We start from the raw sequence: 16,170 nt of genomic DNA on the forward strand, positions 1-16,170 counted from the left end.
TTTGAAATTTGGCAGTCACTGTGCATTCATGAAAACTGAAAAGGTAATTTTTGTTCGTTGTTTCTGAAAGTGTTTTTGTTCAAGATTTGCAGTTTGTTTGGATTTTGTCACAATTTGTCACATGTGGAAAACGCAATTGAAAACATAATTTGCAATTCCTTTTGAAAATTGTCCTTCCGTTGACAGGCTCTAAAGCAGAGTACACTGCTCTCAGGTGTACAGTAGATGTAAATGACCGCAAAAATATGTATGTGTGTGTGTCACTTTAAATGTGTTCTCTACGTAACGCACGCTCTCTACGTAACGTAAGCTGTAACGCAGGTAGAAGAAAGAGGTGCGGACGAGGAGCACATTGTGGTTCTCACATGGCGTTTACAAAAGTTTGAAATATATATTGTAAAAAGTGGATGCACTTTACGTTTTGGTTCATCTAGTACCCTTTGGCAAGCGGAGCGAGGTATGTGTCTTTATTGTGTGTTTTGCATGTTGTATTTTAAAGTAATATATAATTTCGTATGGCACGTGTTATTTGTCGCTCTTTTGGTTAATTTCTCATGTATGTAATAATTTATTTGCCTTTTGGGTATCTGTAAATGTGTATTTGTTTAAGTAATCTGTCATTTGTACATACGTTTTTTATTTATGAGTATATTGTTTCTTTATGTAGTTTCACGGTGCTACAACACAACGTTTCTCGAAGTCACGGTTAATGGCGCTCAAAGCGAGCGAAATAAAGAAGATTAAGCACCCGTCGAAACTCTCTGTCTCGTTTGTCGACGCCAAGGGGCTGCTACAGTGAAACTCGACGCTTATCGGGACTCTGCATTACTTCGCTGCTGCCCGGTTCGAGAGAGTTCATCACAACGCCGCAAGAGGATCAATCAGCACGGCGCTGCGGACGTTTGCGCAGTCACAGCGGATCGTGACGTCATTATAACTGCTTAAAGGGAAAGATCGCAAGGTGGTAACAAAGCACCGTTTAACACTACAGATGAGATCGAGACTGTGAGTTAAATCGTATTCCCACGTGAGCTGCATCCATTCATTGGAACTCTGTAAGTTGACATGTTCAAATGAAAAGGAGAATATTTTTTGGACTATTAAATTGAAGGATAAAACTACAAGAGACATTTAAATTGAATAAGTCAAATCACAAGAAAATATTCAAGTTTGCTTGATTATTTAAAGACTATAAAAACTTGTGTGTTAAATTTGAACGTTGATTGTTGAAGATTTATCTTGGACATTTAAAAAGTCATACACAAAGAGTACAGTTAACTTTATTACTGTTTGTAAACTGACATTTCTGATCTATTACAAGGGAAATATTTAAATGTTAAAAGTGTTTACAGTTGTGCATTTGTGTTGATTCTCCTTGCTAATATTTTGAGTGCTTACATTTTAGAGGTCTGATGGAAATGGTATCACTTATAGCTTAAGTTGCCCAGTTTAAAGAAGTAAACAACATTAAAGAGGCCATGGAAAACCCACCTGAAAAGGAAGTTGAACCAGTTGAGGAGATACCACTTCCAGCTGAAGAAATAAGTAACCCACCAGTGCAACAGCTCAGAGCAAGCTCACGTGAAAGAAGCTTAACAGAGAAAGGTCGAGAGATGCATGAGCTCGAAGCAAAGAAACAGGAAAAGTCCTTCCATAAGACTTATGAGTCCTGGAAGCAGGCTGCAAGAGAGGCTAGATCAAATTTGAAAACATTCTGTACACGTGAAGACCTGGATCAAATACAGCAGGACATTCAAGGCAGACATGATTCAGTCTATCAGCGTTATGAAGCAATTCTGCGTAACCACACTACTACTCCAGACATTGTTAAACGTATGGATGCCTGCGCTGCACTAACTGCAGAGATCACTGATCTTGTCAGTAAACGACTGGAAACATTTAATGAAAGTTACAATGAAGAACTTGTGAAGGAAAGAGTAAGGCAAGTGCTGAATAAGGATGAATATGGATCCGTCTTTGGATGTACAGTAACAAACACCGTCGTTTCAGAGTCATCACTGGGATCCGATAACCAATCCAAGACTTCTAAAGTCTCAAGTAAGCGTGCTGATGCACAGGCAGAATTTGCAGCGAAACTGGAACAAGCTAAAGCTTTACAAGAAATTCACAATCAACAAGCTAAGCTTGATAAGATGGAGCATGACTGGAAGCTTTGTGAATCGAGAATGTTAGCGGAGATAAAGCAGAAGGAGGCTGAAATGCAGTTAAGGCTAGTTGAGGAAAAGAAACGGCTACAACAGCTACAAGTTGACAAAGAAGTTAAAGTAGCAGCAGCTCGTGTCAAAGTGTATAACGATTTGGAAGGCAACCTTCATCGCTGTGAAGATGACGAAGGCCCTAGCATTCACACTGGCTGCCAAGGGACAGAGCTTACATCTCAACTGAACCCGGAAGCACAGTCGTTCCTACCTCAGCAAGCATCATGTGAAGGATATGGAGTTACATCACCTCAGGAAACTGCAAATCTAGCTCAAGCAATAGCAAACTCACTAAGCACACATCGGCTGCCTGTTCCAGAACCCACTGTCTTTGTTGGTGACCCTTTAAAATTCATAGATTGGAAGATGTCATTCATGGCCCTCATTGATCGAAAACCTCTTCCTTCTGGTGAAAAAATGTTCTACCTGAAGAATTACCTTGCTGGGGAAGCTCGCAAAGCGGTGGAGGGATATTTCTACAGAAATTCTGAGGATGCGTATCAAGGTGCCTGGAAAGTGTTACAGGAAAGGTACGGGAACTCGTTCGTCATCCAAAGAGCGTTTCGAGACAAGCTGATGAGATGGCCCAAAATTGGAGCAAATGACCCACTGGCATTACGAGACTTCACAGATTTCCTACAAGGTTGTGTCGAGGCAATTCCTCACGTAAAAGGATTAGCCATCCTAAATGATTCTGAAGAAAACCACAAGCTGTTAAAGAAACTCCCCGAATGGATTGTGAGAAAGTGGAACCGAATCGTGGTGGAAGAGCTAGACACATCAGGTGACTATCCAAGTTTCAAATGCTTCACAGAATTTCTGCAAAAGGAAGCAAAAATAGCTTGTAACCCTATAACCTCTGCACTATTTGTGAATCAAAGGAACACAGATGAAAGGTTCCCCAAGCGCGCTAAGGCTCTCAGTACAAAGGTTCAGGTGAAGGACTTAAGCTCAAAAAGACCAGAGACGTACAGCTCTAAGCCAAAGACATCGTGCTTTTTCTGCAAAGATGAAAAACATCACATTGCTCAATGCTCTACATTTGCTGGAAAGACTATTGAAGAAAAGAAAGCCTTCATTCACGAAACTCACCTCTGTTTCGGTTGTCTCAGAAAGGGACACATGAGTAAAGACTGTAGAAGAAGACATACATGTGGTACGTGTGGTCGAAGTCATCCTACCTGCTTACATGAAGAAAGGGATAAAGCTCCTTCAAAGGACCCTAAAGGAGCATCTACGAATGTTAAAGCAAGTGAGGAAGTTCATAAAGTCATGACCCACGCACTCACTCAATGTTCTCCTGCTACTTCCAGCATTGTGCCAGTTTTCATCTCTACAGTGGACGAACCCCAAAGAGAAGTACTAACTTATGCTCTACTTGACACCCAGAGCGACTCAAGTTTCATCTTGGAAGATCTTCTTGAAAGTTTGAATGTTGTCTCACAACCTGTGCAATTGAGGCTCAGCACCATGACAGCTGCTGACACGATCACTGCCAGTAAGAGAGTCTGTGGACTTAAAGTAAGAGGACTACAATCTGCAAGTTCTATACCACTACAGCAAGCATACACAAGAGACTTCATTCCAGTGGACAAGTCGTATATTCCCACCAAGCACACAGCGCTTCAGTGGAGTCACCTCAGACACTTAGCAAGTCAGCTGTCACCACTTTTGAACTGTGAAGTTGGACTTTTAATTGGATTTGACTGCCCATCTGCTCTAGCTCCCTTGGAAGCAATTATAGGTGGTGAAAATGAGCCTTTCGCGCAAAGAACTGTGCTTGGGTGGAGTATTATAGGCCTGTCTAATCCACACCTTGACCGACAAGGAAATCAGAGTTTTGTCCACCGTGTTGCAGTAAAGGAAATACCTGTCCCATCGGCCAATGATATCCTGAAAATTCTTGAGTCAGATTTCAATGAAAAAGCTTATGAGGATAAATGTGTGTCACAAGAGGATGTTCGTTTCATACAGCACCTCAGTGCCAATATTCATCAGAAGGATAATGGACATTACGAGCTTCCTCTCCCATTTAAGTGCAGCAGCCGACCCTCACTACCCAACAACAAAGGGCTAGCAACTGCTCGACTACAACACCTAAAGAAACGGCTCAAGTCCAATAAACAGTATTATGATCACTACAAGGCTTTCATGGAAGAGATGATTATCAAAGGTGATGCAGAACAAGCTCCAGCTATACTAAGTGGAGAGACAGTGTGGTACATCCCACACCATGGGGTGTACCACCCTCAGAAACCAAACAAGCTGAGGGTGGTATTCGATTGTTCAGCAAAGTTTCGTGGTATATCATTAAATGACACACTTCTGACTGGGCCTGATCTAACCAATTCCTTGGTGGGAGTGCTGTGCCGTTTCAGAAAGGAGCCAGTTGCAGTTACCTGTGACATAGAGAAGATGTTTCACCAGTTTCTCGTCCCACCTGATGAACGCAATTACCTGAGATTCTTATGGTGGGAGGGTGGAGACTTGGAGAAAGAGCCTCAAGAATATCGCATGGCAGTCCACCTCTTTGGTGCCACGTCTTCACCTGGGTGTGCTAATTTCGGCCTAAAGTACCTGGCACAGCAGCACAAGGTTAACTATCCTTCAGCCTCAGCATTCATTGAGAAGAACTTTTATGTGGATGATGGGTTAACCAGTGTTCCCTCAACCAGTGAAGCCAAAGAACTAATAATGCAAGCTCAAAGAGTGTGTAAACATGGAGGTTTACGGCTTCACAAATTTAACTCAAATAAGGAAGACGTTCTGAGTTGTTTAAACCCGTTAGAAAAGGCAACAACATCAAAGCCTCTTGACTTTAATCTTGAAGCAACACCAGCTGGACGTGTACTCGGCATTCAATGGTCAACAAAGGATGACACATTCAGTTTCAGCATCGACCTTAAGGATCAACCATTGACTCGCCGTGGTATTCTGTCTGTTATAGCCTCTCTATATGACCCTCTTGGGTTTGTCGCCCCATTTATTCTACAGGGAAAGTGTATCCTACAAGAACTTTGTCGTAGAGGTACTGAATGGGACAACGAACTTCCTGATGACGTGCGTCCTCAATGGGTGGATTGGAAAAACGATCTTCTGAAACTCAAGGAAGTATTGATACCAAGATGTTATCACCCACATACCTTCAGTGAAATAGTCAGAACAGAGTTACACCACTTCTCTGATGCGAGTAATGTAGGATATGGTGCTTGTTCCTACCTCCGCTTCAAAAATGAAAAGAGTGAAGTCCACTGCTGTCTGGTGATGGCTAAAGCCAGGGTCTCACCTACAAAGGTCATAAGCATTCCCAGGTTAGAACTCTCAGCCGCTGTCATATCTGCCAGAATGAGTGTCATGCTGAAAAATGAGCTGGAAATGAAGATTGACCAAGAGTTCTTCTGGACAGACTCGCAGGTCGTTTTAGCATACATTAACAACGAAGCCCGTAGGTTTCATGTTTTTGTCGCAAATCGAGTGCAGCTGATACGAGATGTCACAGATCCTAGTCAGTGGTGTTACGTAAATACAACAGATAACCCTGCTGATTATGCATCTAGAGGGCTTAATGCGTCTGCCATCTCTACATCAATGTGGTTATCAGGACCCAAATTCCTGTGGGAACAGGAAGTAAATGCAACACCATACACACCTGTGAACCTGCTTGTCGGTGATCCTGAAGTTAAATTAGTCCAAACCTTTGTGACCTCCGTCAGAGACGGAGCAGACATCCTCAGTCGCTTAAGTCGATTCTCTTCTTGGTCTATGCTTCTAAGGGTGGTTGCAAGAATAAACAGATTGGGCCACAAACAGATGTACAACGGTGATCATGTGACAATTGAAGAACGTGAGAGAGCTGCTAAGGTGGTCATCAAGCTTGTACAGCAGCAAGCATTCTCTAAGGAAATGCAAATAATTGAAAGAGGAGAAGCTCTACCAAATTCAAGCGCACTGTACCCTCTGGATCCTATTTTGGACAATGGCATCCTCCGTGTTGGTGGGAGGCTAAAACACTCATCTCTCAGTCAAGATCTAAAACATCCTGTAATACTTCCAAAAGGTAACCACATCACTAAACTAATTCTGTCGCATTACCACACCAAAGTTCGTCACCAGGGAAGAAGCCAAACTCAAATGGAGTTAAGAATGAATGGATTCTGGATCATTGGAGGCAGTAAGTCCGTCGCTAAATTCATACACAAGTGTGTGCAATGTCGGAAACTCAGACGACCAGCTGAAGAACAGCGTATGGCAGAACTTCCCAGAGAACGTGTTGAGGTTTCCGCTCCATTCACGTACTGTGGTATGGACTGTTTCGGGCCATTTATTGTGAAGAGAGCTCGTAAGGAGCTTAAGAGATATGGCCTATTATTCACTTGTCTATCATCTCGTGCAGTCCATATTGAAATGATTGAGGACCTATCTACAGACTCCTTTATCAATGCCCTAAGGTGCTTTATCAGCCTCAGAGGAGCAGTTCGCAAACTTCAGTGTGACCACGGCACTAACTTTGTTGGAGCTAAAAATGAATTCGCAAAATCACTGAAAGAGATTGACACCAACGCCTTAGAGATCTTTCTTACAGAAAGGCAATGCGAGTTTGTCTTTAATGCTCCTTCTGCAAGCCATGCTGGAGGTGTCTGGGAGCGTCAGATACGTACTGTGCGAAATGTACTCAATGCCACACTTGCTTTATGCCCAGGCAGGCTTGATGACGCATCACTCAGAACGCTGTTCTATGAAGCAATGGCCATTGTAAACAGCCGCCCTCTAACGGTAGATGGGATTAATGATCCAAATTCACTCGAACCATTGACCCCAAACCATCTGATAATGATGAAATCTGATGTTGCTCTTCCACCTCCAGGAAAGTTTGTAAAACAAGATGTGTATGCCACTAAAAGATGGCGCAGAGTTCAATACCTAATCGAACAATTTTGGAGTCGTTGGAAGAAGGAATACCTTCTCAACATTGCAGCACGTCAGAAATGGCATATTCCTCGCCGTAACCTTCAAGTGAATGATGTTGTAATCATCAAAGACGATATGCTTCCCAGAGGTCAGTGGCAATTAGGCCGAGTGGTGGAAACCAGTGAAGGAAGTGATGGTCTTGTAAGGCGCGTCAAGTTGCAGTTAGGGGAGCGAAAACAAAATCAATGCTCCAAGCCCACAGTCATTGAAAGGCCCATCCAAAAATTGGTGGTACTTATTGAAAATGAGTAATCAGCGACTGCTTTGTGATATCATTGCATCAGACCATGTAATTAAGTTCTATAAAACCTAACATTTTAGACTTCACATGCATAAAAACTGTGAAGGCGGTCATATTGATGTTCAGAAATCATGTTCTGATTCATTCACAGTTTGTTCTGTTCTTTCATCATCTCATAATTGGTGGGAGTGTAAATGACCGCAAAAATATGTATGTGTGTGTGTCACTTTAAATGTGTTCTCTACGTAACGCACGCTCTCTACGTAACGTAAGCTGTAACGCAGGTAGAAGAAAGAGGTGCGGACGAGGAGCACATTGTGGTTCTCACATGGCGTTTACAAAAGTTTGAAATATATATTGTAAAAAGTGGATGCACTTTACGTTTTGGTTCATCTAGTACCCTTTGGCAAGCGGAGCGAGGTATGTGTCTTTATTGTGTGTTTTGCATGTTGTATTTTAAAGTAATATATAATTTCGTATGGCACGTGTTATTTGTCGCTCTTTTGGTTAATTTCTCATGTATGTAATAATTTATTTGCCTTTTGGGTATCTGTAAATGTGTATTTGTTTAAGTAATCTGTCATTTGTACATACGTTTTTTATTTATGAGTATATTGTTTCTTTATGTAGTTTCACGGTGCTACAACACAACGTTTCTCGAAGTCACGGTTAATGGCGCTCAAAGCGAGCGAAATAAAGAAGATTAAGCACCCGTCGAAACTCTCTGTCTCGTTTGTCGACGCCAAGGGGCTGCTACAGTAGATCTTTGAATTTTCATTTTTGGGTGAACTATATATGTTGAACTACCCTAAGCAGTGCACATCTACCTACATAGGAGTCTTTATATACTTGATATAAATTTAAGGACATCTTTAAATTATTTTACATTTAAATTTAAAGAATGTTAATTGTCAATGTCATTTCACTGTGTATTTAAATAGCTAAACATGTCAAAATGTAATAGTTAAACAGCTAGACAGGTCATTTAGAAATACTTTTCTTATTTATTTCAACTGTAATTCTGTGATTTTTATTTTATTTATTTATTTTTCCATGTTGTTTGTCATTGGTACACATTTTTGAATATCAGATGGCATTAAAAATATGTTTTAACATTCTAAATAACCTGTATTCTTCATTATTTATTAATCCATGATTGCTTTGTTAAGCAAAAGTGAAATTATGAGAATAACCCAGAATCATAAAAATGCAAACCCACAAATGGTAAAAATGACTCTAACTTGGGTTTTCTAAATAACCCAGCATGCTGGGTTAAAATGTGTAAACCAGCATGCTGGGTTACTTTAACCCAGCACGTGTTCTGTCCAATATTTACCCAGTGCTGGGTTGCCAATTGGGTTATTTTTAACCCAGCCATTTTTAGAGTGTATATATAGCCTAGAGAGAAAGAGAAATTTGTAGTAGTCCCTATATAAGTTTTTTAGAGAAAATAGACATAGGCCTAATGCAGACACAAAAGGTTTAGAAATATTAGGCTATTTTTCTTTTAATAATCATTTGTTATTCAAATACATCGGGAATACGGAAACTTTGATTTGGTGTCGAATGAGAAACCCAACGTTGGTTTCAGTTTCTTTTTAGTCTAAATTAATCAGTTTTGGTTTGTCTTTAATATTGCTATAGCTTCTTATATTTGTAATTCTTGTTCTTTTCTAAAATAACTAAAATTAGCCTAGCGAAGCTTCACAAATTTCCCAGAAGCTGAACAGTTTTCATTTGCTATTAACCTCAAAATAATTATTGAATGAAATTTGGAGTCCAACTGTCGGACGCATATACAGCGTTACTTATTATTTACTATTATTCTATATTCTTTATATTAAATAACATTTTAGCATCCAGATACATCGGGAACATGGAAACATTTGATGCTGAATGTCTTAAAATACTTGATAGAAAGTGTTGATAGATTTTTTTTTTTTTTTTTTTTAAGTAGCTAGGCCTAGCTTACATTTGGACAAAAATCTGATGCAAGCTGTAAACTGTAAGCGTAAGATCTCTATTTTTTCCTTTTTTTGAATAAGGAAAACTCTATACTTTATTATTATTATTAAATTATTATTAGGCAAAGTATAGGCAAATAATATTGTTTTTTAAAAATAAGGTTATTAGCCGGTATTTCTTCCTCCCGAACCGGTTTCGGAACGGTAATAATATCAGAGGAACGCAGAACAGAAACGTTAAAATATCGATTCTGCTCGGAGTGAACCAATTTAATTTTTTTTCGTTTTCAAGCCCTGATTATAATCACATTGCACTTGAATCAAGTTAAAGGTGTAATCTGCAGATTGTTGGGTTCTGATCATCAACTGTTCTTAATGGACATCAATAAGCTGGATTTAACTGGTTTGTCTTCATTCTACAAGTCAATGTTGAGAGGGTCAATGTCTCTAATTTTTACAATATTTGCAGACCATAAAGCATTCCTTACAGACGTTGATTTTAGAACATCCACATTGATTTTTGGGTTCAAGATCAAGGGTTCTTCCAATAACCACTGACTCTGTTCACCGTTTAGATCTCTGCAAACGTTTAAAAGAGTCCACCCTCTCAACATTGACTTGTAGAATGAAGACAAACCAGTTAAATCCAGCTTATTGATGTCCATTAAGAACAGTTGATGATCAGAACCCATTTTACCTGCTCTTCTCAGGAGGCCATGGGCTACCACACGCCAGCTCACTTCTTCACCATACAAGAGTCTTTGTGCTGTCTGAAGTCTGAAAGCTTCGATTCTAGATCTGATGTCAATGAGTCCTTGACCTCCCTCCGTCCTGGGGAGATAAAGTACTGGTGCTTTTAGCCAGTGATACCCAGACCAAAAAAAATCAACTTGTTTTTTCTGAATGTCCATTATCAGTTCTTCTTCTGGAGGTTCTAAAATCATCATTTTATGCCATAAAGTAGCAGCAATGAGATTATTACAGACCAAAACTCTACCCCTATAGGATAACTGAAGGAGCAACCATTTCCATCGAGACAACCGAGCACATGTTTTCTCCACTAGTCCCTCCCAATTCTGTTTTCTATAATCTTCAGATCCTAAAAACACCCCTAAATATTTAAAACCTTCTCTTCCCCATTTCAGATCTCCAGGAAGGATGGGACCATTATTGTCCACACCATACTGCCACACTTTTGCCCCAATTGACTTTTGCAGAGGACGCTTTTTCATATGTTTTTAAACGATTTTGACAACATCAACATCTTGATTGCCTCTTATTAAGACTGTAAGATCATCCGCATATGCAGACATTTTAATACACTGTGAAAAATCTATTTCTCTGATTTACAGTCCCATTAATTCTCTTCTTAATTTACAGAGTAACGGTTCAAAAGCAATGCTATAAAGCTGCCCTGAGATAGGGCAACCTTGTCTAATACCCCTCTGAACCTTTATGGGGACACTGAGACCGCCACCGATTTTTATCAAGCAAGTTGCCTCATTATAAAGCAATTTTATACATGAAATAATTTTTTCTCCAAATCCAAAAGCCTTCAGAGTCTCAAAAAGAAAAATATGATCAACTCTGTCAAAGGCTTTTTCTTGGTCCATTGACAAAAACCCAACATCAACATTGTTGTAAAAAGCATAGTCATACAGATCCCGCATCAAATGTAAATGATCTGCAATAGATCTGCCCCTTACACAATATGACTGATCCTTGTGAATCATTTCATGCAGTACATCATTTAACCTTTTAGCAACACACTTAGAGAGAATTTTATATTCTGAACATAGGATAGCTACAGGTCTCCAATTTTTTAGTAGCGTCAAATCTCCCTTCTTTGGAAGCAATGTTAAAATAGCACGCTGACAACTTCTTGTTAAACATCCTTCACTTATACATTTCTGAGCAACTTAAAAAAAATCAGGACCAATAATAGTCCAAAAACATTTATAAAATTCGGCAGGAAGTCCATCAATCCCTGGTGCCCGTCCTGATGAGAGATCCATTACTGCTGAGGTCAGTTCATTAAAAGTAAGTTGTGCTTCCAAAAGTTGTTTTTTTTCTATGGATAGCTCAGGAAGATCTTGTAAAAGTTGATGTCTACATTGTTCATTTAAGGACTCAGCAGAATATAATTCAGTATAAAAATCCACTGCATGCCTAGTGCCTACGCATCCTTTCCGTGTCTGAAACAAGGTGTCCATCCTTATCTTTTAAAAACAACTTCTTTTTTCCATGTTAGTCTTCCGTTCTAAATCAAAAAAGAAGGATGTAGGAGCATCTATGTCTCTTTTTGTTAAAAAACTATTTTTTATAAGTTCTCCTTTGACTTTTTCATCAAGGATTGAATTCAAACAGTTTTTCTTTTCAGTCCACATATCCTTCAATTTAGGAGAAGCGTTTACAATCATATTCCCTTCAATAATCTTAAGTTCTTTCTCCAAACTCTCTAAGGTTTTCTTCAAAAACAGGGTAGAGTGAGAAGAATATTGTTGGCAATACTCCTTAATAAACACTTTCCCAATCTCCCACCACTGAATAATATTATCATATCTTCCTTTCTCAGTCTTCCAAACTTCCCAAAAATTCTTACAATTTTCACAAAAGAATGTGTCTTCTAACAATTTAACATTAAAATGCCAATAAGAACTCTTATAGGTTTTTGTTATGAGACTACATTCACCTGTGATTAGTTTGTGTTCTGAAGAAGAGACAGGAGTAATCGTTGAATTCAGGCTCCTGTTCCTCATATTATGAGATAGATAAAACCTGTCTAAACGAGCAGAAAGTGTGTCATTACTAAAACTCACCCAAGAGTACTGTTTAACTAAAGGATTGTTTTCTCTCCATACATCTGATAAGTGAAAATTATTTACCAATCTAGCAAGACAAGTGTCTGACACTTGATGTGGTTCTTCCCCATTCCTATCGAAAACGAAATCTAAAGTGCAGTTCCAGTCTCCACCGAAAACAACAAAATCTCCATCATGTTGTCGTCTTAAAAACTGTTCTAACTTAGAAAAGAGCCTTATTCTCTCAATGACTAAATTTGGAGCATAAATGTTCACAAAAGTAAAATTCATATTATGTATTTCAGCTCTAACAATCAAGAGTCTTCCAGGTCCCAATTCATTTTTCCACAAAATATTGAAATTGAGAGAAGGAGCAAATAAAATTCCCAGCCCTGCACTTAGATTATTCCCATGACTAAGAAAGTGTCTCCCTTCAACTTCATTGTCTAAGTTACTGGGAGTTTCTTGCAAGAAGATAACATTTAACTCGTTCAAATTAATAATCTCAGAAAGAAATACACGTTTTTTCATATCCCACATTTAGTGATCCTACTCGTAAGATCTCCATCAGAAAGAGAGAGGAAAGAAAGCAATAAAGAAAAATTAAAACCCATCATGAGTCTTTAACTTTCCCCTTCGTTAATTGCTCCTTTCCAAACGTTTTATTTTTTTGTCTAGCAGATGTGATGTGATTCTTAAGCCGAAACCTTTTCTGTTGAGAGAGCTCAGTACAATTACTCATTTTAAAAACTATAAATTTGTTCAACAGTGTACAAATCACTTTCTCTTTCCATCTCAGACCACTGTTCCTCTCTCTCACTATCTTCAGTGCTCTGAGATAAATCATCCATTTCATCTCCTACATCCTCCTCTGAACATTTTGAGTCACTAGAGAGTGTTGTATCACATCCTCTACACTGCATTCATTCACCATCTTATCCGTAGCACCACGAGCACTAGCAGGCTTTCCAACAGTATAACTGCATCCAGGCTGGTCATCACTCACAGTTTTAGAAACAAATCCACTCACCTCATCTTGTTCCTTCACCTCCTCCGTCACTCTATCAATCTGCGCAGTGTCTTTATTCCTTTCAGTCGCTTGAAGTTCTCCATTTGATTCTTCAGCTCTAGATGCAATAGTTAAAGGCAGATGTTCATCGCGCACTTTATGCGGACACGAGTCGCGTTTATGTCCGACAACTCCACAATCGTAACATTTCAAGCTCTCTGTGCTCGCGTACACCATGTACGAATTATCTTCGTGTTTGACTCGAAAAGAAACTTCTAAGGATCGATCTTGGGCACTTAAGAACATAAAAATTTACGTCGAAAAGACAATACATGCTTTAGCGCCGAATTTTTGCACCCCAATGGAATCGATCTCATGGGGCTTGCAATTTTCCCATATCGCATAACTTCTTTTATTATTACATCGTTTGAAACAAACGGCGGGACATTTGAAATTGTGATTTATTTTAGTAGCTGGGCCAGACAGCGGTGAAACCGGAACAAAAGCTTCCTTCACCCACAACCCATCCACAGTCAAAATATTGACTAACGCTTCAGCTTTCAAAAATACTACGACCGCTTTGTTCATTCGCGAGCCAGAGATGATGTTATCAAACCCAATCTTATGTCCTACCGCCACCAACAAACCTTCAACCGTTACACCTGCTTCCGGCACACACCTGCAGCCATTACGAAGAAGGCCGTTCCTTGCACCGGAACAGACACCATACCGACACTCGGTTTTTAACAATTAACGTAGGGGGAAAGAAACAAAAAAGAGAAACTAAATCAAAGAAGAAAGGAAAGGAAAGAACGCTCTCCAACGCCACCACACACGATGGACCTCACCCTCACCGGAAGAGAAAGAGAGAAAGAGAGAGAGAGAGAGAGAGAGAGAGAGAGAGAGAGAGAATCATTAAAAGCATCATATATTTTCAGCCTTAAGCATACATGACTCTCTGGCGAAAGTGAATCTAGCAGTACATTACTACTGTTCCTCTCATTCTGCAACAGTACAAACACACGCACTCTTTGCACATGTTTTCTTGCTTGAGTGTTTCTGCATTATTTGAGTGGCATTGCATTATTACAGCAAAGTGCATCATTACAGTTTAAGTCGCTGCAGTGGAGCAGCTCCATTTGTGAATAATGGCTCTCACTGTGGTTCGCTGGAGTCCCAAATCTTTAGAAATGGCTTTATAACCTTTTACAGACTGATAGATCTCAATTACTTTCTTTCTCATTTGTTTCTGAATTCATTTGAATTTAGGCATGATTTCTAGCTTTTGAGCATCTTTTGGTCTACTTCACTTTGTCAGGCAGGTCCTATTTCAGAGATTTGTTGATTGTGAACAGGTGTGACAGTAATCAGGTCTGAGTGTGGCCAGAGAAACTGAACTCAGGTGTGATAAACCACAGTTTTAAACAGAGGAGCAAACACTTCTTCACACAGGACCATGTAGTTTTGGATTTTTTTCCGCTTAATAATAAAAACCTTCAATTAAAAGCTTCATGGTGTTTTTACTCGTGTTGTCTTTGACTTATATTTAAATTTGTTTGATGATCTGAAACATTAAAGTGTGGCAAACATGCAAAAAATTAAGAAATCAGGAACACTTCTTCACACCACTCTACTTTTTAATCTTCATTCTTGTTAGTCAGTGCTAGGAACATGTCAGTGTGGCTTGTTCTGATGCATTCGAAGGTTATAGAAAGGAAGATATGACCAAACCTGCAAAGGAAGATGATTGGTTAAGAGTCAGATACACACTGTGCAAACAAGTAGCCTACTATTTCTGCAATGTTTAGTTAAAATAACTTTGATTGCCTTTATTATGAACAGTGAAGTGAAATATGATTCTGTACTTTAATTCCATCAGTCAGTTCACTGTTGGACTATTTTTCAGACTGAAAAAAAAAGTGACCCTGGAGCACAAAACCAGTCCAAATTGAGATCTTTACATCATCTCAAAGCTGAATAAATCATCTTTCCATTGATGTATGGTTTTTTATGATATGACAATATTAGGTTGAGATACAACTCTTTGAAAATCTGGAATCCAAGGGAGCAAAAAATCTAAATATTGAGAAAATCATCTCTAAAGTTGTCCAAATGAATTCTTAGCGATGCATATTACTAATCAAAAAATAAGTTTTGTTATATTTACAGTAGAAAATTTACTAAATATCTTCATGGAAAATGATCTTTACTTAATAATCTAATGATTTTTTATTACGTAAAAATGATCATTAACTTGGAAATGACCATAGTTCGCTGAAAAGATGAAAAGAACAATACTCTAAAAACTGAAGGTGCCTCAGAAATCCTTTTGAGTGCTGGAGGAACTTCATCATTTATTTTAAGTGCCTCGAAGCTCTTTTTCTCATCATATTGTTCCTGGAGGAACCATTCTAGTCTTTGCAGTTCATGTAAGAACTCTTTGGATGTTTGAAGCACTTTGTTTCCAGTTCTGAGCTTCTGGAGTCACTCCTTCATTACACGAGAACTCAAAGAGCTCCAGAGGTTCCTGGAGGAACTGAAATTATAAAAAAGGGTTATTGTAAAAGTTATTCTTTTTTCTCCAGATTGTGCTTTTATCTGCCTTTGTTGGATATTACATATATTTTGTTGTATAACTTAAATACCGCAATAACTAAAAATAGTTTTATTGAAATGTTAAATCATTTGAAGGTGAATAGTTTACCCTGAAACTTTAAAGCAGACATTAAAATATAAATATTATTGAACTAAATAAAATATGCATGACTGTTTTTTCTTTTCTGAACTATTTGTTGTTGTCTATTTATTTTTTTAATAGTTACACATCCATGTTACATGTAACTGAGGTTATCTAGTAAGATATTAGCATAGTTTTCGAGTAATTACATTTGTTTTTTTTTTGATCATTTTCTCTCCTCAGAGCATCCAGTATAACTTACACGAGTTCTCTTAAAATCTCGAAGGGTTC

The 16,170-nt window shown here is 38.8% G+C and overlaps 1 protein-coding gene across 3 annotated transcripts; it reads left to right on the forward strand.

Moving 5' to 3' along the window:
* Window positions 1-262: 262 nt before the first annotated feature.
* LOC113079594 (uncharacterized) lies at window positions 263-8,195 on the forward strand. Of its 3 annotated transcripts, none has more exons than XR_003281728.1 (3): window positions 263-457; window positions 668-7,848; window positions 8,059-8,195. XR_003281728.1 is itself a non-coding variant. In XM_026251837.1 (3 exons), exon 2 carries the CDS (start codon window positions 1,479-1,481, stop codon window positions 7,437-7,439), a length of 5,961 nt encoding a protein of 1,986 aa, XP_026107622.1. In that variant the 5' UTR covers window positions 263-457; window positions 668-1,478; the 3' UTR covers window positions 7,440-7,473; window positions 7,507-8,140. The 3 variants fall into 3 exon arrangements, 2 of the variants coding, with proteins under 2 accessions (XP_026107622.1, XP_026107621.1); XM_026251837.1 differs by having other exon boundaries at window positions 668-7,473; window positions 7,507-8,140; XM_026251836.1 differs by having other exon boundaries at window positions 668-8,140.
* Window positions 8,196-16,170: the final 7,975 nt, after the last annotated feature.

Source organism: Carassius auratus, unplaced genomic scaffold (assembly GCF_003368295.1).
Source record: "Carassius auratus strain Wakin unplaced genomic scaffold, ASM336829v1 scaf_tig00028633, whole genome shotgun sequence".
In the NCBI taxonomy this organism is placed as follows: domain Eukaryota; kingdom Metazoa; phylum Chordata; class Actinopteri; order Cypriniformes; family Cyprinidae; genus Carassius; species Carassius auratus.

Bases quoted from the DNA above. Each gene is read 5' to 3' on its own strand.
- LOC113079594 (XM_026251836.1), top strand. From the start codon at position 1,479: ATGGAAAACCCACCTGAAAAGGAAGTTGAACCAGTTGAGGAGATACCA.